Source organism: Lutjanus erythropterus, chromosome 11 (genome assembly GCF_056507025.1).
Source record: "Lutjanus erythropterus isolate fLutEry1 chromosome 11, fLutEry1.hap2, whole genome shotgun sequence".
Taxonomy (NCBI): domain Eukaryota; kingdom Metazoa; phylum Chordata; class Actinopteri; order Lutjaniformes; family Lutjanidae; genus Lutjanus; species Lutjanus erythropterus.
The window spans coordinates 37,927,759-37,948,490 of record NC_139327.1 but is presented as its reverse complement, the minus strand read 5'-3'; the positions used below and the strand labels follow the sequence as shown (position 1 = coordinate 37,948,490).

General features: G+C 41.0%; 1 protein-coding gene across 1 annotated transcript in view; it reads right to left on the bottom strand.

Moving 5' to 3' along the window:
- The window catches only part of LOC146319455 (rho GTPase-activating protein 7), a 157,057-nt gene extending 136,406 nt beyond the window's left edge, over positions 1-20,651 (bottom strand). Inside the window, exon 1 of the mRNA XM_084730051.1 lies at positions 20,437-20,651. Coding sequence (XP_084586177.1) covers positions 20,437-20,557 — 121 coding nt within the window. The 5' untranslated portion in view covers positions 20,558-20,651. The remainder of the gene's footprint in view (positions 1-20,436) is intronic.
- Between the last annotated feature and the right edge of the window lie 81 nt (positions 20,652-20,732).

Sequence of the window (20,732 nt, the reverse complement as noted above, 5' to 3'; positions counted from 1 at the left end):
TTAAAAATATTGCAGATTTCTCCTTTAAAGGTCTAGTGCGTAGGATTTACAGTAGTGATATCTAGCGGTGTGCTTTCAGGTTGCAAACACCTCATCTCACTCTTCCTTTCCAACTGTAAAGGAGAACCTACGGTGGTTATAGAACTTGTGAAAGGCGTCATCTCGAGCCTGTGTTCGGTTTTGTCCATTCTGGGTTACTGTAACACCACAGTGGAACATGATGTGGAAGAAGACATGTTGATGTAAACTGCTCATTCTAAGGTAACAAAAATACAATGATTCTCATTTTCACGTGGTTGTACACAAGATAAAACATACTTATGGATATCATATGATGCGTACTTATTTATGTCATATTCTGTTAATAAATCCCTGCAAATTTTACACACTGGACCTCTCAACAAAGTTGCTATAACAGTATATAATGTTGTATAATTCTACTGCTTTGGACTCAATATGTATAAAGGGGAAGTGAGCTAATCCACCCAGCTATCTAGTAATTTTAGAAAGGTATTTTTAAAAAAAAGTTGGAAAAGGAAGTTTTTTTCCAGACATTGCATCTCCTCACGGAGTGTGCACGTTAACTCAAACAGAAAGGAAATGAGGTCTGTTTGGGGGCAACATGGTACGAGATGACTCGCTGCCGTCCGCTTCCCAAACACAATGCTGCAGTCCTGCATTGTCCCAACCAATTTGTCGCCCACGGCGTTATCGTGTGTCCGCCTACAAGATTGGAAAAGTAGCAAGAAAGAAGTAAACAGCCATTACTTTTTTTTTCTCCCCCGGGTAGCCGTATGGAAAGTTATTCATCCACAGACACATAAATAATGACTGAATCCAGGGAGTTTTCATAGATATGGAAATGAATATAACCTCCATTCAGGTAGGCACACACGCTGGAGGAAGCTCCCATTGTGAAACAACAGCAGCAATAAAACACTGCACCAACTGAAGAGGGAGGTGCGGAGCTGCTTCTCAGTTTTTGTCCGTTTTACACCAAATGTGAACAACAGCTCACCAGCCAAACATTCAGTGGACATGAAAACGAGAACACAAATCATGCTGGGGCTTTAGTTTAAACTAGGCCTGCAGCAGGAAGTAGAACAATGACGCGGGAGGTTCATGAGGGATTAATTAAAACAACAAGACGAGCTAATCAGCTTATGAGCGCCGAAAGGCAAAAGGATGATTTGGTTTGACGGGTAAACCTAAAAGTTGGTGAATTTTCATTTCCCAGCAGCTGAAACAGACATGAGCTGAAGAGTGCCTGGATTCGACTGTTGTCAAGTATTGTTTGAGAGGACGAAGCTGATGCTGCTAAGTCTCAACTCACAAAGGCTCTGAGGTTCAAGAAACTAATGAAAAACTGCAGAGGAGTGAACACAATACCACGGACACCTGTACAATCTAATACAACCCAACACGCCGGGCTGAGAGTAATTATCATCCCTGCCAGGCCTGGACCAATCAGCCTGATTTTTTTTTTTTTTTGTGCACATTCATGACTGTATGCTGAAGGACTTCTGTGATTCACAATTTTTGTAAAAACCTTTAAAAACCCTTTTTTATGGCTTTACACCAGCAAGAGCTGTGGCCAGAGGCAGTTTTATTTTAGCCATCCCATATCTCAACAACACGTATGTCAAGAACTTAGGTGTCCTCACTAACAGGGGTGGAAGTAACTAATTACAAATTTACAAAGTTACTGTAATTAAGTAGTTTTTTTGGGGGGAAGTAGATTTTTAAGTCTGTGCCTTTTACTTGTAGTTCAGTACACATTACAAGCTGTAATCTACTTAGTTACTTTTATTATTGAGTACTGAGTACATTTTGAATTAATACCTAAACGTTTTATCTGCATTTTTGTAACCAATAAGGTGAAAACAATTAGTCGTTAATTGATTAACTGCCGTTAGGAATTTGACCAGTCAATGTTTAATCAACAGTCTGAAAATTGTGGCTGAATAAGGAAAATCAGAATGACAAAGAAAACTGAAAAAAAAGGAAATGAGAAACATGTTTTGCATCCTCTAAATGATTAATGACTAATTGATTAATTGATTGTTAACATTTACAACGATCAGCGAAGGAAAAAGCACAAAATGTAAAACCCTAGTTTGGACCCCAGTTAGGTGAATACTGCTGTTGATAATTCATCAGATATCAACAATTAAAAAGTAACTAATACTCTGAGTAGTTTTGAATTATAATTGAATTTGAGAACACTTAATACTTTTACTTAAGTAGTTTGAGTAATATTTTAGTCATGTAAGAGTAAGTGTATTATTCACTGCTCACTAAACACAATTTTGGCCAAAACTCAAGAATTCATACACTAATTATGAGAAGAATTACACATAAATATGAGATGATGACAGTTTATACCCAAATCTATCAGTCCTCTGTACTCCTCTGTAAAAATAATCTCTAAGTGAAGACAGCAGAGTTTTTTTTTTTTTTTTTTTTGCCAAAAAACACACTACACACTACACTTAAATTCCTTCAGAGTTACAGGTCAGCTCTCTTACATGTAATCTGAAATTCTCCCCAAGCCTGCAGAAACTTCGAAGTATTGTTCAGAGGTTGCTAAATCGATCACAAATCATAAAGAAAAATAACACGGTGTTTCAGGTAGAATGAGAATGAGGAGGACTCCACGCATGAAGTGAGTTAAACCACATCGAAACCGGTACAACTGTCGCTGCCTCCGGTTGAAAAGTTGTCTGATGTGCCTTTAATAAAGAGACTCTCTAAGCCGCAGGACACCCCGCTGCTCCGAGAGAGCAGAATCATTTCAGATAAGCGCTTTTCCTCTGCTGCGCCCTGGTTTACGGCCACACCCTGCCTCTCTGAAAACCTACATCGAGGTGATGAGAAAAGCAGCCGTTTTGGGTCTTTCTGTTGCTCTCAGGTGGCCTCCTCCTCCCCTCTCTGCTGTCTTTGGGAGCCGCTAAAGCACATTTCCTCCAAGATAATAAAACCAACACAATAAATACTGTGGAATATGGGACTCTGGCTTCTGCCGACAGCATATTTTTCCTCTTTTCATATTGCCTCCCTTTCAAAGTCCTGTCCCCACGCTGCTTTAATACAACCTCAGGTGCTTTTCATTGTACTGCATTGTGGAGACACAAGCAGCTGTTTTCTAACTTTGTCAGTCTCACCGACCTGCCGCTAGGTCAGTTCTAACAAATCAATGTTGTGTGGACAAACTTAAGATGTTCAAAACTTTAAATTAAATTCTAGATACCAAGACACCAAATACAGTATGTTGGGAATTGGGTGAAATGTGTAAAACAGGATAAAGAAGACATTTAGAATATTTCAGTTTCAGGTGGAAATTTTCACTTCTGTCTGACTGAAAGACAAAAGTGAACAACAGGGACTCAATATCAAAATGACTGACATGTCTGTTTGTACAGCATCACAAAAACTACACGTTTATGTTTTCTGATGAACACAGTCGGACTGGCTGGTCAGTTTGAAAGGAAATACAGTAATAATGCTGTTTTCTTGCCAGGTTTGGATCCTGGCACCCCGGGGCTCATTCAGACATTGAGAAGACTGGCTGCACAGCTAAATGAGCTAACGTCAGCTACAGTTAACAGCAGTTAGCTCACTTTAGCAGTAAAGCTAACTATCTGTCGCCTCAGTATTGCACTCTGTTCTCCAAAAAAGTTTAGGAAATAACTTAATTTGTGCTCCATGTTAAATGATTTTAAACTGTGGCTAACGGCTAAATTTCACCAGGTGTGGCTGCGTCACATTACGTCTGGAAATTCTTCCAGAGGAAGTCATAGATGAATGGAGACATCCCACTGATGAAGCAAACGAAGGGAGAAGACCAAGAAACAGTCAACATTCATGTGCAATCTGGGGAAAATTTAATTGTTTTGCAGTCATTGCAAAGCAGCACGTGTGCCAGACAAACACTCGCTTATCTTTGCAAAAAATTCAGCGAACTCCAGTCTAATCAAGCAACCAAGCTAATGTTACATAGCTGATGCTTAGCTTAACATGTTTGCTAACCATCTACTAACATCAACTTTCACATTTCAAAGCCAACAAAGTGATTCACCTATCTGGGTGCCTTTTCAGGTGCCTCATAAAGTTTGATGTAGTCGGTCCAGCATCCTTTATTCCTGCAGATGTTCTCAAATGAAGTCCACGTCAATTCTGAGGCTTTTTGAGGACGAATCCAAGTCAAGTCACAAGTCTCTGTGTAGTGAGACCTATTCTGATGTGCATGCAACACGGGAGTGTATACAACAAAAGATGGTTCTTTTAAGCAGACTTCCACCACTGATGGCAGGTTGTGTGTTATTGTGATCGGAGCAATGGATTGTTATTGTTTAAGAGACAGAAAATGTCCAACAAACACTTAAAGGTTGAGTGCAGCCGGAGCAGAACACTCAGATCCATCTCAGATTTTTACACTGTCACCAGTGCTGGCAAGAAAATGGTCACAATATCATTTACACTGGCAGCCTGAATATTGGTGCTGCTTGACAAAAACATGCAGGTTCAACTGTAAAATGTGTTGGAGGCACCTAGAAACACAGTAAAAGTAAAACAAAGCGATTTAAGTGCCTGTCTTGCTCTTACATTCTATCAGTCAAGTAGAGTTTTTCAGTTCAGCGCTGCGCTGCCCGGTCAGAGCCGGGAACAAAGCAAACAGCTCATTAGGCCGCAGGATTTACACTCAGCCTCGTCCATTAAGAGTCCTGGGGTCAGTGCTGTGTTTTGATGAAGGCAGTCACAGCTAGCGAACCATTAAACCAAACACTGGGCTCGCTGAGTTTAACAACTGGTGGTTCAGCCAGAAGGTCACATGATCTGCATAAGCAGGGACACAATGCAGCAACAAATGTACAACAACCTGGAGCTGATGAAACACGGGCTTTCAAACCTAAAAAAAAACTGCATTATGGCTTTAAGACTGAGTAAAGAACTGGCGACATAGATTTTTGATCGCAAAAATACAGAGATTTATATTTATTTCTAAATACTGATTAAGTTCTTATCATTACAGGTCAACTGTGGTCATGTTCATTTTCTTTACATTCAAATATTTGTTGTTAAAGGTTAATTAAAACACTTTATGTGCATAATTGAAACTGATTCTAAAGAATGAAGCAAGAAGCAACTATTATTAACTATTAAACTACAGTATACAGTTTTCAGCTGACAAAGATTCCCTGCTTTTTTGAGTTTATTATTATATTAAACTGAATATCTTTGACAAAACAAGACATTTAAAGACATCGCCTGACCTTTGAGAAACTAGGATGAACATTTTTCACTATTTTCTGACCTTTTATACTCTGCCCTAAATTAAACATAATGATACCTTTAGTCTTTGTTTTATTTATTAGTGGTTATAAAATAACAAGAATTTGCACAAGGGCAAGTAAAAACTGACTTTAGGCAAGCAGATTTCGGAACCACTTGGCAAGTAAAAAAAACATCAGTGTTGAATCCTGATTTGGAGAACTTGTTGGCCAGTTTCATGTAGGAACTGCTTTCTTTCTGTGGTGGAATCAACAGGAACGACTTTTGTTTTTTGATAACAAACATGACACTTTATGAAACTGCTCACTCTCTGTGGATTATCTTGAGTAAATGGGTTATGATTTCTGGAAAGAGACACCGCTGTTGAATTTTACGAATGCGTTTTTTTTGTGCTCTGAGCACCACAGGCCGAATGCCATCCAGTCCCATTATACTGGAGAGAAGGCAGACATCACAAACTCAGCAACTCACACAAAAACTATGTAGATGGATAAATAGCACTACAGCGAAGAGGAAAAAGATCTGTTTCTGAGCATGCTTGTATTGATAGAAATAAATCATGAAATTGTGATGTTTATTGAAACTTTACAGTCATCTGCTGCCTTCCCTTCAACACACAGCTGAGTTCACTCAGCAGCCTTCGGTACTGATAGTGTGATGGCACACTGTCTCCCTATTGGCTGTCCTGCTTGGCTGTAAGACCAGGGGGTCACATAGCTGGTGTTAGTTTGAAAGGGTCGTGGCAAAGAAATTAAGTGACACGATGTGGAGCTGCTGGGAGACACCCAGGTAAATGGACATGTTTGTGTGAGAACTGTGTTGAAAGGACCATCAGGTTTCCCCCTTTTTCATGCAAAGTTTTGTTTTGAGTTCTGGAGCACCGATGAAAAGCAGCGATGGACCGAGGACAGTGAGTTGACAGAGTGGTAAAATCACTTTAACCTGACCCCTTTTTCTTTATTAATCCAAAAATTGATCTGATCTCGGACTAAAAACTTTCAGAACCATCAGTTTAGCGATCCGCTGCAGCCCAGACAAACCCAAAGTTTTTCTGTGGCAACCCTTGTTGACACTGGGAAATAACACCGAAAAAAACTAGGCACAGATTTTTGGACAGCTTGAATTATCTGGAAAGGTTGTAGTCTGGGACAAGAAGGATGTCAGGGCTACCCTGCTCAGCCTGCCTCCACCATGATGTGGACAGATGGATAAGTGGAGGAAAATGGATGGGTAAATGGACGGCAGGATGACAAACTTTGCTGTTTCTGCGTGGACCACAAATCGAAGGTAAACTGCCAGCTGCTTGTTGACTTGCCTATGTGATCATTAGAATTTGCAAGGATATACGTAAAGGTTGAAAACACAAAGCCCTGAAACGATTACACTCACTCACATCCCCTTGCAGAGGACGACGTGGTCGATGCCGGAGTTAACAGGCTCTTGAATGGCACAGCAAACCAGGCCACTTTCAGACTCAAATGCACTGTAGCAATAGAGACACATTTTCTTTTCAGATTCAAGCAGGAAGTGAGTTATTCGCATTCTGCAGAGAAAAACTCACTCTCGTCTGCTCCTACTCACAGATTGCATCTCCAGCAATCAAACAGTTTTTGATAAAATGATTTGGAGGGTAAAAATATTAACGAATTCTGGAATAATATATGCAGAGGGGGAACCTTTTAGTAAAAAGGGCAAATTTCAAATATTCTCGCTGATGTTGGAGTCAAGAAACCTGAAATCTGAATCCTTTTGCTCTTTTATTCCAGCTGGATTTTTTTTTCACTTCCCATCTGGAAAGTTTTTTTTTTTTTTTTTAACTGTAACATAGCTTCGATCAGAATAGAAAAAAAGGCCTCACACACACTCAGCACTCCCCTGAGCCTGTCATATGAATACAGTCTGTGACAGCAAACAGAGAAGAAAGAGGAGAAGGGCAGAGGAGGCGAGCACAGAGAAAAACAGCAAAGCAGAGAGAGGGAAAGTTAAAAAAGAAGAGTGGAGAAGAAAGGAGGAGAGGGTACGTAAAAAGGAAGGGAGGCATGTGGTCCCGGTGCTCAGGATGAGGTAATACTACTGATGAAATCCAGGCAGCTATGATGAGAGACACACACAGTGTGAATATGAAGCGAGGCAAAGAGTGACAGAGAGGAAAAAAGGGAAGGAGAAGAGAAGAACCAGCGGGGAAATAATCAAATTTACATGCTCAAGTATTATTAGTATTAGTATTATTATTAGTAGTATTATGTGACGAATTAGGTCAGCACATACTCACATACTCTATCTCTTACTATGTGTGCCGACTTGATCAATGTCAGGTGAATGCCAGTGTGCACAAAGACTTTGACTTGAAAACTCAAAAACTGAAACCAAAACAGAAAAACCTCATCATGTCCTGATTGACTCAGACTCAAGAAGAAACTCAATGAAAGAATCCTGCTGCTGCTGCTGCTGCTGCTGCTGCACACCAGTGGACTCAGGAGTGGCAATCTCAGCAAAAGTACCCTCTTGGACGCCTCTTACGATACATAAAACATGATAAAGTGTCATCTGCAGTGACCCAGTGTGCAAGAAAATGTGATAACGTGTCCGCTAGGGTGCCCTTCCAATGGAGAAAATGTGATGGAGGACCATCTAGGGTGCCCTTCTAGTCCCAAAAAAATAGATGGAATTACCTCTAGGTGGAGGTAGAAAAAATGTTTTAGTGAACTCTAGGGTGCCCTTGCAATAAGGAAAAATGTGACGCAGGACCTCTATGGTGCCCGTCTAGTGGAGGAAACGTGATGAAAAGATAAAATGTGATTAAGTGCCCTCTAGGATGCCCTTGTGTGGAAAAATTATGGTGCAGGGCCTCCCTGGTGCTCTTCCAGTGGAGAAAATGAGGTGAAGTGCTACCTAGGGTGCTTTCCAGTGGAGAAAACCTGATGCAAGATCAATGGGGTGGCTTTGTAGTCGAGAAAAAACATAAAGTGCCCTCCAGGATGCTCTAATGGGTGTCCTTAAAATGGAAAAATTTGATACAGGCCCTCAGTTTAAAAAAAAAAAAAACATGATTCAAGGTGTCTGGGTGGGACTGCAGTGGAGAAAACGTGATGGAGAAAATGTGATGTGCCCTCTAAGTGCTCTTCTAGTGGAAAATTAAGATGCATTTCCTCGAGGTAGTCTTGCAGTGGAGAAAACATGATGCAGTGCTCTAATGGGTGTCTGAACATCACCATAAATGCATCAAAACTTTTTGCACACTGTTCCCCGACTGCATGCAGCTGGTCTGGCGTTCTTTTTATTTTTCTCCACCACTGGTGCAACAGTTCTGCTACCAAACATGAAATGAACTCATCTCCTGTGTCATGTTTTAGTCCAGTATGTGCTCTTTCTGCATGGATAAACGCTGCTTCCAGGACTCACCGTGTCGCACTGGGACACTGACAACAGCGCTCACCTTCTCCTGCCTACTCTGCTCTTGTGCAGAACCAAACTCACAGCCAGCAATCGACATGGAAGCACTACAATCCCAAACAGTGTTATGAAATCACTCAGTGATGTGACAAAATTTAGTTTACTGTTGCTAGAGAAGCCCATGATGCACTTGTTTCTGGTATCTGGGATCTAGTCAACTCTACACCGAAACATTAATCCTCTGAATAGACACAACTTTCACTGGGAGATGCAGGCTCTGATAAATAAGCAACATCAAGTGTAAATTATTTAGAATTTGTATTTTAAATTTGATTATCTTGTTATGAAGCCACCTGGTTGCTTATTATTGTATTAAATCAATTCATTAATAAAATAAACAAGATTATCCAGACCGTCCAGTCAGGTCATCTAAACACCCCAAGACACAAGATAACTCCACCGCTGCAGGCTGGACAGGTCCATCACACAAACAATGTCACAAATATTGTAAATATTTTATTTTCATCTTCATTCACTTTATACAGACAGAATACACTATAATGTTTGAAAACTAACAATCAGCATTCACTCCCAAGTCAAATGACTCTGCAGTAGTCACAGGTATTTGTTGACTCCTGCTCTGATTGGATGTAAACATGACACCCGAGTGGACTTTATTTCTCTTTTGCTCCTTTTTCATACACATGCTGCTTGACTCTGTTTGACTCAGTGTCTCAGCTCAGCAAAGCTGAGTTTGCACCCATTTCACAGTGTTTATTTAACTGATCACTGCTTGTCTTTAATCGAGCATCTGAACAGTGGACACCACCAGCTGAAACACGGGAGAGAAACTAAACCTTAAACCACAGAGATTCAGTCAGAAGCTACAAAATTACTGTGAGCTGAACACACAGACAATTAAAAACTCCTTTCGCTCTCTCTCCTGCACAAACACGAGCTGGGTCTCAGCTCACATCACAAAAAAGGGGCAAACTCACGGTCAGTTGCTTATTTTAGCAGATTTAGCCGCTCACAAAAAGTCACACATACATACTAATTTTTGGTGTCAATTTCTCAGGTTTATAATAAAGCAAATTTCTTGAAAATCGGTTTGAAATTAAGTAAGATTCAGTTGATTTTGTGGGCAAATCTGCATGTCTCAGTGCACACTGCAATCTTTATTTGCTGATCTAGATGGCTCCAATATTGCAGACGGGCCATGCCACAGACCCTGTCACTCAATGCAGTCAATGCATTTCCTCTACAGAACAAACTGTTACCTGTATGCTGAAGAGTACAGAAGATTTGAGGTTAGCCAGAGTTGTTCCTGTACCAGTGTGAGTACAGAGGGTACTGTGGACACTGTCCCTGCTGTCTGCAGTTTGGAGAGACTCACTGTGGCAGTTTGAAAGTTGAACAATGGCTAAAAGTTAATGTTACAACCCAGCTTGCTTGGGGAAGGGGAAGTAACACAAAACCAGACGGATTTGGTAAAATAAAGTTATTTATTTGTGAGGAAACCCCAAAACCCTAAAAACTTGACAAGGTCACTGTGGTTTCACTTCACCTTAGCAAGGGAATGCACCAAAAGACTGTTTATTTTCTTTTTGTTTCCAGTGTTTAAACCCTGTGGGTCATCCTCTGTCATATGAGCTCTTCCTCACGTCCTACAGCTCGGACACACACACACACACACACACACACACACACACACACACACACACACACACACACACACACACACAAAACAGAATAATTTACCACACAAGTTGCAAGACCAAACACAAAACTGTGTGTGTGTGTGTGTGTTTGTTTGACAGCTGATGATAAAGAATCTGTGTCTGAGTGTGTGTGACTATGTGTGTGTTCCCCTCTGTCTGTCAAAGCTGCAAAGACATAAGGAGGAACTGTGTGTTTTCTGTGTGTGTGTTTGTGATTTGTGTGTGTGTTTCTCAGGTTCCCACCCCAGTTTCCCCACTTGGCTGTTTAGTTTGGCCCGTCTCTGATCGCAGCAGAATAAACACCAGCCTTCACATTGATTCCTTCTATCACATTTGGCTCAGAGCCCCAGTGTCTCTCCGCTCTCCCGTTTTCAGTTTTAATCATCTTTATCCTCAAGAACCACTTCATTATGTAAGGCTGTTAAACTGTAAAATTATTGTATAATTAGTTGTCTGTTTGTGTACATAAACAGTGGTAGCTTCTGGGTCTCCCTCCGAAACAAACATGGTCTGATGAATTTTGTGTTTTCAGCTTGAGAAGTCTGTGCCCCGTCCCAGCTTTCCTCTTTGGATGATTTTTTTTTGTCTGTTGTTGAAGGATTAACTCATTTTTAAAATAATTTATTTTTCCTCCAGTATCACAAACCCAAAGTATGTTTACAAATTAAAACACCAAACAACATTAAAACTAAATGATGGCAAATAAAAAGTCATACTAATTGTGTTAATCCATTGAAGTGAAAGTTACTTTTTTGGGAACACATTGTTGGAAGGGATGTTCATAAGACTGTCATTACACTGTCATGATCATGTCATGACACCTATCATGAACATGGAGGAGTCTATGAATGTTTATGACTGTTGTCATGACATTTTTTGGTAACGCATTATGTTAAGGGGTGTGCATAAGACTGTTATTAAACTGTCAGAACAACGTCATGCAGCTATCATGTACATGAAAGAGTCTTAATGAGGGTTTACGACTGTTGTCGTTCAATGCATTATTCAAAGGGGCATGCGTGGGACTGTCATTACACTGTCATAATCATGTCATGACACCTATCATAAGCATGGAGGGGTTTATGAATGTTTATGACTGTTGTCACTGAGTTTTTTGGTAATGCATTATATAAACAGTGTACATAAGACTGTTATTAAACTGTCAAAACTGTCATGGAGGAATCTATGAATGTTTTTGACTGTTGGCTGTTTTTGAAGCATGTTATGGAAATCTCAAAATGACAACTTCATGCTCATCGTCTTCCTGACAAAACCGAGAACTCAACAAAAACACAGGACAGGATTCATTTTGCTTATTCAAAGTCCAAATTGTTCTTTGTGGACATGTGCACACGTAGTTCAGGCTGCCCAGACGTCTTTGTCTCTGGATTAAATTCCAATTTGCATCAGACGGTGACGTTTGGGTTTCTGTCATATTGGTGATGAGTTGGTCCAGGTGCGAGGAAAATGTTACGGCAAAGTTTACAGAGTGCATCTGGCAGAGGTTGTGTTTGGACGAGCGTCGCCTTCGAGGTTTGAATGGAAGACCATATTTGGGCTGTGAGTTATGACAACTTTTTAGCGGAGGTGTAAATATTAGGATGGGCTGATGAGGGAGAACGGACAGGAGATGCTCCCGTGTAGGAGGGACTCAGAGACAGCGAGCGATGAAAGGAGCGCCGAGGACAGACAAGCGAGAGGCAGGAACGAGGATTAGAGCGGCGATCCTCACGGGTCGTGTTCACACTGCAGCTAAACGCGGTCGTCACTCCTCAGGAGAGACGCAAATCCGGTTCAGTTCACATACAGTTCGGTTATGAAAAGAAGAAAATAACAACCATGCTCTGCCTCCACAGTGGCAGCTTCACAGAGTACAGGCTGGATTTATTTCTCTCTTGTATATTCACTTCCATTCTAAGGTGTGTGTTGGATTTATTCAGATGGGATTTATGAATTTTGAGATTTGCGGCTATTTTGCTTTGATTTTGATGCCTTCTTTCAGACTAGTGGGAAAAAAAGAGCCAAAACACACATCTAAGTTTTTACTTTAGTTCTCTTTATGTATTTGAGCCTGTAGATTTCTCCTAAAGTCACTGAAAGTTAGCATTAGGTAATGCCTCATTTGCATACTTACATAAACGTGTAATACAAAAAATAATTGTATTACTGTAAGTTATCAATTGGGGAAGTTGCACGCTGATTATCTATTTTCAAAAATGAAAACTGTATATATTCTAGACATCATTACAAGTAGACTAAAATGTTTCAAGCATTTTTTGATTTTAACTGTGATAATTACAGCCTACAGCTCAAAATAGAAAAAAAATTAATCTCAAAATATTAGAATATTTCATGTTAAGTTTGAGCAAATCACTATTTATGCAGTATAAATACCACATATCTCTCAGTCAGGTTCAGTACACACTAGGAGGGTAAACTACAGAAGGTCATTGCTGAAATGGCTGGCTGCTCACCGAGTGCTGTATCAAAGCATATTCATAGAAAGTCGACTGGAAGGGCAAAGTGTGGTAGGAAAAGGTGCACAAGCAACAGGGATGACCGCAGCCTTGAGAAGACTGTCGAGCAAAGGCGATTTAAGAACTTGGGGGAGCTTCACAAGGAGTGGACTGAGGCTGGAGTCAGCGCATCGAGAGCCACCACACACAGACGTGTCCCAGAAATGGGCCACAAGTGTCGCATTCCTGACGTCAAGCCACTCCAGAACCAGAGGCGACGTCGGAAGCGTCTTACCTGGGCTAAGGAGAAGAAGAACTGGACCATTGCTCAGCGGTCCAAAGTCCTCTTTTCAGATGAAAGTAAATTTTGCATTTCATTTGGAAATCAAGGTCCCAGAGTGTGGAGGCAGAGCGGAGAGGCACAGAATCCAAGCTGCCTGAAGTCCAGTGTCCACAGTCGGGGATGATTTGGGTGCCATGTCATCTGCTGGTGTTGGTGTTGGTGTTTTATCAAGCAGCCGTCTTACAGGAGGTTTTAGAGCACACCATGCTTCCGTCTGCTGACAGGCTTTTTGGAGATGCTGATTTCCTTTTCCAGCAGGACTTGGCACCTGTTCACACTGCCAAAACAACCCAGAACCGGTTTGCTGACCGTGATATTGCTGTGCTCGATTGGCCGGCCAACTCAACGGACCTGAACCCCGCAGAGAATCCATGGGGTATCGTCAAGAGGAAGATGAGAGACGCCAGAACCCACAATACAGAAGAGCTGAAGCTATCAAAGCAACCTGGGCTTCCATAACACCTCAGCAGCGCCACGGGCTGATCGCCTCCACGCCACGCCGCACTGATGCAGTAATTAGTGCAAAAGGAGGCCCGACCAAGTATCAAGTGCATAAATGAACATACTTTTCAGAAGTTTGACTTTTCTGTATCATAAATCCTTTTTGATTTTTCATGAGCTGTAAGCCATAATTACCAAACTAAAACAAAAAAAAAGGCTTGAAACGTTTCAGTTTATGTGTAGTAAATCTAAAATATATTAAAGTTTCACTGTTTGAATTAAATTACGGGGAAAAATGAACTTTTCTGTGATATTCTAATTTTTGGAGATGCACCTGCATGTCCACATCAGTATTTCAGCAATCATATCTGCATTCTTGTCAGTAATTTGATAAATTCATGTTGTCCAACTCAATGTTTCAGCTTGTTTTTGCTTGATTTAACAGGTGTTTCATCACACAATCTGCCTCTCTTTATGCACGTTTTAATTCTTAAGAAGTTGATTTTCATAGTTCATAGAAATATGAAATGACTGGAAATCAGTGGCTGTTTTGAAGGTATTTAAAATTGTATAAATGTATGTATAAGTACACACAGTTTAGTGCAAAATCATCAGTGAGAGTCTTTAAAAAAGCGCTGTCTCTCCATTTCTCTCTCTGCTGTGTGTAAATGTGTGAGTGTGCTGCAGGATTATGAAGCACAGGATTACGTAATCCATCCTCAGCCAATCAGAGAGCACGGCTGCTCTAACGTCATGTGTTGACTTAATCCAAACACACACAGATGTAAGTGTACACACAGCTGGAGCGAAGGTATCAGCTCTCACACTGAGAAAGCAGAACCAGCTGTCTGAATTAAACACACACACTCTCTGTTCCCACACACAAACACTCATTCACACACTCACAGACCTGCACGCACACACACATGCACACACAGAAATACACACAGGTAGTCAAAGAATCAGAGGTGTTCCTCGAGGTTTAAGAAGTGCTCAGCGAGAGTCTGGACGTTAACACGCAGCAGACGGATTATTCATCTCTGAACTTCTCAGTTTATGACATAAGTTTGTTTAAATCCTGAAGGGAGCTGTTTTGAATTTTGCAGCATCGTGACTAAACGCTTCTCAGCTCAGAAACCTGCCTCACTGGTCCATAACATATTAAACTGCGTTCTCTGTGTGGGTGTGTGTTCATGGGAAAGTGTGACTTTGGGGGATTTTTAGAGACACAAACATGATTTCACTCGGTCGATTAGATGGACCGTTGAGCTGTCAGTTTGGCAGTTGGTGAAGTTCTCTGTTAGCAGAAACAAAAAATATTTTTGTTTGTTTGTTTGTTTTTGCTGGCTGTTTTTTCACTTCCAGGTATGTAATTTCTTCAAACAACAGAATCTTCTCATTTTTGTCACTTCCATTGTTTGGGAGATTATGCAACACTGTTTTCCTGTCAAACTCCAGCAGTGTTTTGTGGACTAAAAAATTAGCTTCAATCAGCATGAGGGTGAGTAGATAACGACTGGATTTTCATTTTCAGGTGAACTATCCCTTAAAATAAGAGGGTAGACACAAATTATGACATGGGTTCATTTGTTTAGGGTTATGTTAAGAAACCAGTATACTCTGTCAGAGCTGCCTGTTGGACAATCAGAAACCCTCTGAGGTGGGTGGGGGGTTTTGCAGTGTGATATGATCGGCGAGAAAATAGTTCCCACATAAAACTGCTTGTAACAAGTGGATTATTTTGAGTATTTCTGGAAAGAGATGTTACTGCTGAGTTTGTCAAATGTTTTTTTTTCCCTGGCTGTTCAAGCACCATAAGCCAAGTGCCGTCTAGTTTCATCAGAATTGAGAGAAAGCAGATATCTCCACACAACAAAACCATCTACAGGAAAATGTCTTTTTGATTTTGGGGTGAACTGTCCCTTTTCTGTCTCAATTTCCACCAAAAAATCAAGATTTTCAGCTATATTACACTGTTTCCATGCAAACAAAGGTTCCACTTTCACAGCTGCAAGAAGCACTGTTTTACACTTATGAAAGTTTACAACTTTTAAATAATTGAAAGTAATAATCAAAAAGACAAATAGAGGGAATGTAATGAGCTGCTGAATCATCCACTGGAGGGCCTCAAAGCAATTAATAATAAAAAAAGACAGAAATAATAAATGGCTTAATTGCAACATAATGTATGATCTAATTTTCACACAGAACTTTTAAAATTAAATTTTAGTTTAAAACTCAAAATAAAAGATTTGTCATGAGCCAAAGCCATCCTGAAACAGCCAGCATTAGATCACAGTCACACCATAAAGCAACACGATAGTATCAAAATATTAGGCTAGCTATCATTGGCTAACTTGCTAGCAAGCTTGTGAGGTCAAAAGAAAACACAGTAAAGAACTGCAGGGACAACATATATGAAGCTAAATGTTACAAATAAAGCTGACATTAGCTGCCAGCCTGCTACACAGTGTGGCTAACATTAGCAGTGCTAGCTATTAGTGTGGTCACATGTTGTTCCATTTCCAGATTAAAACACTGACAAAGTGCTCTGGTTTTATGAGCTGTCATCTGTCCGACTTTGTTGATAAAAACATCCAAGGTTGCCTGCGTCATTGCAGCATACACGCTTACAGCGTACGGTGAGAGGGGCTGCCATCTGACGGCGCCGCAGCCCTGACTAATGGCAGCCAGCTGCGTAAAACCTTAGAAGCAACAGTTAACTGGCATTGTTAACTGGCAAATAGTTTAACTGACTAGTATTTCTGGTGCCGACTAGCAAGTTTGGCAACGTTTAAATAAAATTTAAATGATTCCATCCAAGTGAACTGAATAAAATTTGAAAAACATACAACAAGAACATAATTCAGCTCTAAATCATTCAGATTAACAATGGAGTCCATTTAAACTTTGACAGGTTTCTGTTGTTGAGTCTTTTTCAGTGACAACATGTTTCACAGCTGCCTGTTTTACATTCATGCGCTCGTTCATGTTCACACCTGAGACTCACTCAGCACAAGGCTGCAGCAGGTGGAGGCCAAGCGTCGCCCTCAGGGTCGCCTTAACATTTTCTCAGCCAGTTCAGTGAATTAACCTTGCAGTCACAAGTTCACCTAACAAGAACACACAGACACACACACACCCACACCCACACCCACCCACACACACACACACACACACACACACACACACACACACACACACACACACACACACACACACACACACACACACACACACACACACACACACGCTCCAGGAAAATAAAACAACAGCTTCAGTGAAACCACAAACCATTTTTTCACCACACACACACACCACAGCTCTGCGTGGCTGCATGAAAACTTCTGCGTCGCGTTAATAGTGATTAAACGCTGCCACAGGCCTGCTGAGGAGGTCCAGAGCTCCGAGACCTTCTGACCTCTCAGGATCTGCCAGACGGAGGAAGTTCACAGCGTGGAGGGTCATGCTGAGTTTGAGCTTAAAAACTCTGTTTAGCGCCCCGAGTATCAACATGTGAGTCACCCTCACGGTGAGCAACAAACACTGGAAAACACTCCGCTTCAGTGAGACGTGAAACCACAATCGGTCACAGCTACAGCTCGCATGCCGCAACTGTGTGATGGACAGAAATGAACAGGATACTGAGCAGGATATTACGGCAGCTTTTGAAAATGGTTTGAGGGATACTTACAGATAAGACTGGTGTTATTTTATCTTTTTATTATGATCAACAAGCCCCTGAGGAGATGAACCAACAATGATTTTATCCTCCTAACAACTATTGCAGCTTGTAGAAATTTAATGTTTGTAGAATAGATGAGAAACAAGAGCCATACTCTGACATCAGACAACATGTCTTCGTCGCAGTCAACAAAGCTGGAACACTGACAACTGTATTTCTAATCTATGACAGCTGCCTAATGTTAAAGGAATAGTTTGGATTAGTTTTGAAGTGGGGTTTTATAAGAGTCTTATCAATAGTTAGTGTACTATCTACAGTAGATGTAGATTGGAGAAGCAGCAGGAGTACCGGTGTAGGAAGCTAAGCAATGTACTTCTGTGGACAGGGTCAGCAGGCAAATGTATTTAAAAAATCTGTGTATTAGTGTACAGTGTATTTAGTATAATTTTAACTTCTTTACCTTGCCATCAGACAGCCTTTTCTGATGGGAAATGGCCATTATGTGAGTAGAATATCACCCTCTGCAAAGTAACCAGACTCCATTGACAAAAACAGTTATTTTAGCCAGCGGTACACCAGCAACTCCTGCATTCTGTGAGGTAAAATGACTGTTTTTGCCAAAGGACTTTGGTGACTTTGGACAGAGTGAGAGTGATTGGATATACAACTTCAAGTGTTCAACAGGCTGGGGTCTCTGTTGTCGTATTTTGTGCTTCTTGATGCACATTTTCAATGGCAGACAGGTCTGGACTGCAGGCAGGACAGTTTAGCACCTGAAGTCTTTTACTATGAAGACATGCTGTTTTAACACACGCAGAAAGTATCTTGGCATTGTCTTGCTTAAATAAGCAGGGACGTCTCTGAATGGCAGTATGTGTTGCTCCAAAATATCAATGTAATTTTCAGCATTAATAGTGACTTCAGAGATGTGACAGTTACCCATGATGCCATGGGCGCTTATGGGCTTCCATACCGTCACAGATGCTGGTTTTTTAAGTTAGTGCTGGTTACAATCTGGATGATTCTTTTATTCTTTAGCCTGAAATCCATGAAAAAAAATCTGAACTGAGGACTCGTCTCGTCTCATCTAACCCTAACCCTAACCACAGCACACTTTTCCACTTTGCATCAGTCCATCTCAGATGAGCTCAGACCCAGAGATGTCTGCAGCATTTCTGGATGTTATTGATATGACTTTCACTTTGCATGGTAGAGTCTAAAAATGCATTTATAGATGCACTGACGAGTCTATCAGTTTTGGTTTTTGTCCTTGCCCCCCACGTTCTCTGGATTCTCTGAATCTTTTAATGATTAAATTCCTGCAGTTGTGTGTTGAGACACTTTCTCAAACTGCTGGACTATTTGTTCACACAGTTTTCCAGAAAGTGGAAACGATCCATATTTGTGAACGTCTGAGCTTTTAGACGATGCCCCTTTCATACTCAATCATGTTACAAATCAACCTCGTAGTAACCTCAAACAACCCCTCTTCAGGCAGCCCAAACTATTCTCGACTCCATAGCGTACCACAGTAAGTGACATATTCTGCCATTTCAATCAACAACTGTATTAAATCTCTGACAGGACATCACTGGTTCCACCAAGTCTTCCACAAAATGTCTTTTTTGAAATTGCCTTGACCTTTTCCACAAGCACCAAAAGCATCAAAAGAGTTGAATTCTGTCTTAACGAATGAACTTTAGCTGCAGCAGAGATGTGAACTTTTTAAAATATTTCCCCAAGGCCACGTGAAGCACGGCCATGTGCGCCTACTGTGCAGGATCAACTGGACCACGAACGTTGAGGTGAGTCTTCAGCTCCGGAATCAGTTTGTAAAACTCTACTAGGGCTGCAACAATTATCTGACAGTGACCTGGAGCATGTTTGGAGGAAAGTTATTTAATAGCCAATGTGTGATTAGAAACATACAATTCAATTTTATTTAAAGAAAAGTTACAAAAATGTTTGTGTAGGTTTATGCTGTCAATTATAGTTCTTTGAAAGAAAGAAAATCAGAATTGGTTGTTGATACTAACAATGTATCACTACACTCCTAGAAATAAGAGTTCCAAAAGGTTCTTCCTGAGGTTCTACCCAGAACCAGTTGCTTCTGAGGAGCCTTTCTTTTTGAAGAAAGTGTTTATGAAGTGCTCTTTCCAAGACTTAAGGTTCCATTAAGAACCCCTCTCACCCAAAAAAAAAACCTTTCTGACAGAAACTATTCTTCAGGGATTGTTGAAATCCTTGAAGAACTTTTTTTGTCAAGGGTATCTGGTAGAACCCCCCAGGTGGGTTCCAAATGACTCAGTAATATGTATTTACTCTCTGACAGGACATCACTGGTTCCACAAAGTCTGTGGAACATTAATAGATTCTCAGTAAAACCCAGTGGGTGGATTCTAGAAAAAACCTTTCGAATGTAAAGGGATTCTGAGTAGAACCCCGTGGGTGGGTTCAAGGTAAATTCTTAGATCATAAAAGGGTTCTCAGTAGAACCACCTGGTGGGTTCTAGTAAAGCCTGTGGAATATAAAAGCATTTCTCAGTAGAAGCCTCTGGATGGATTCTAGATAAATCTTTGGATTATAAAAAGGCTCTTGGTAGAACCCCCAGGTGGGTTCTTGATAAAACCTCTGCAATATTATTGGGTTCTCTGCAAGTAGAAACTATAAAAAGTTCTACTAGGAACCAAATTTGGATGTTTAAGGACCTGGTTGGACAAACTGATGCAGGCAGCAGCTGAATATGACTCAGCTTTCAGGTTTGTGCAGAAAAACTCAACATAAGATCAGAGGCAGCAAGTGAAACTTAACAAGCTTAGTGCTTAATTCACTAGAGAAGCCAAAGACTTTCCATCTGCTTATTTCAACTTGAAACGATGCGTCAAGTATATTTCCAGATAATATGCTATATCACAAAATATAGTTACACCCACCGTAACAGAAAATTTTAACCTTATCTCACATCCCAGATCACATTCTTGGCATTGGGTTGCAGAAAACGAGACTTTGCTGCAACCGAGATGCTGCTGCAGCCTGCGCAAACTCTTCTTTCCAAGCTGCCTACCGGCTGAACAATCTGCATTCACATCATATCTCAAACTCACCCCACAGCCGCCGCTCCCTCACACCCCTCCAGAAGACATCCCAAGCCTTGTTGGTGGAGTCTTTCACGTGCTCGCTGAAGGATCTCCGCAGTGGAGTTTTTACCGCTGGGGTCTGAGCCATATTCCATACGTTCGAGGGTTAGATATTCCCACTGACAAAACCTGCGTTTCTGGAGCCCATGTGGGCAGCGTTCACTCCGTCATGGCTCATGCAGAGGGTGTGTTTGACTTAAGAGTTCAGCAAAGTGAGGACAGAGGAGGAGGAGGAGGAGGAAGAGGAGGCAGGGGGGGCTGAC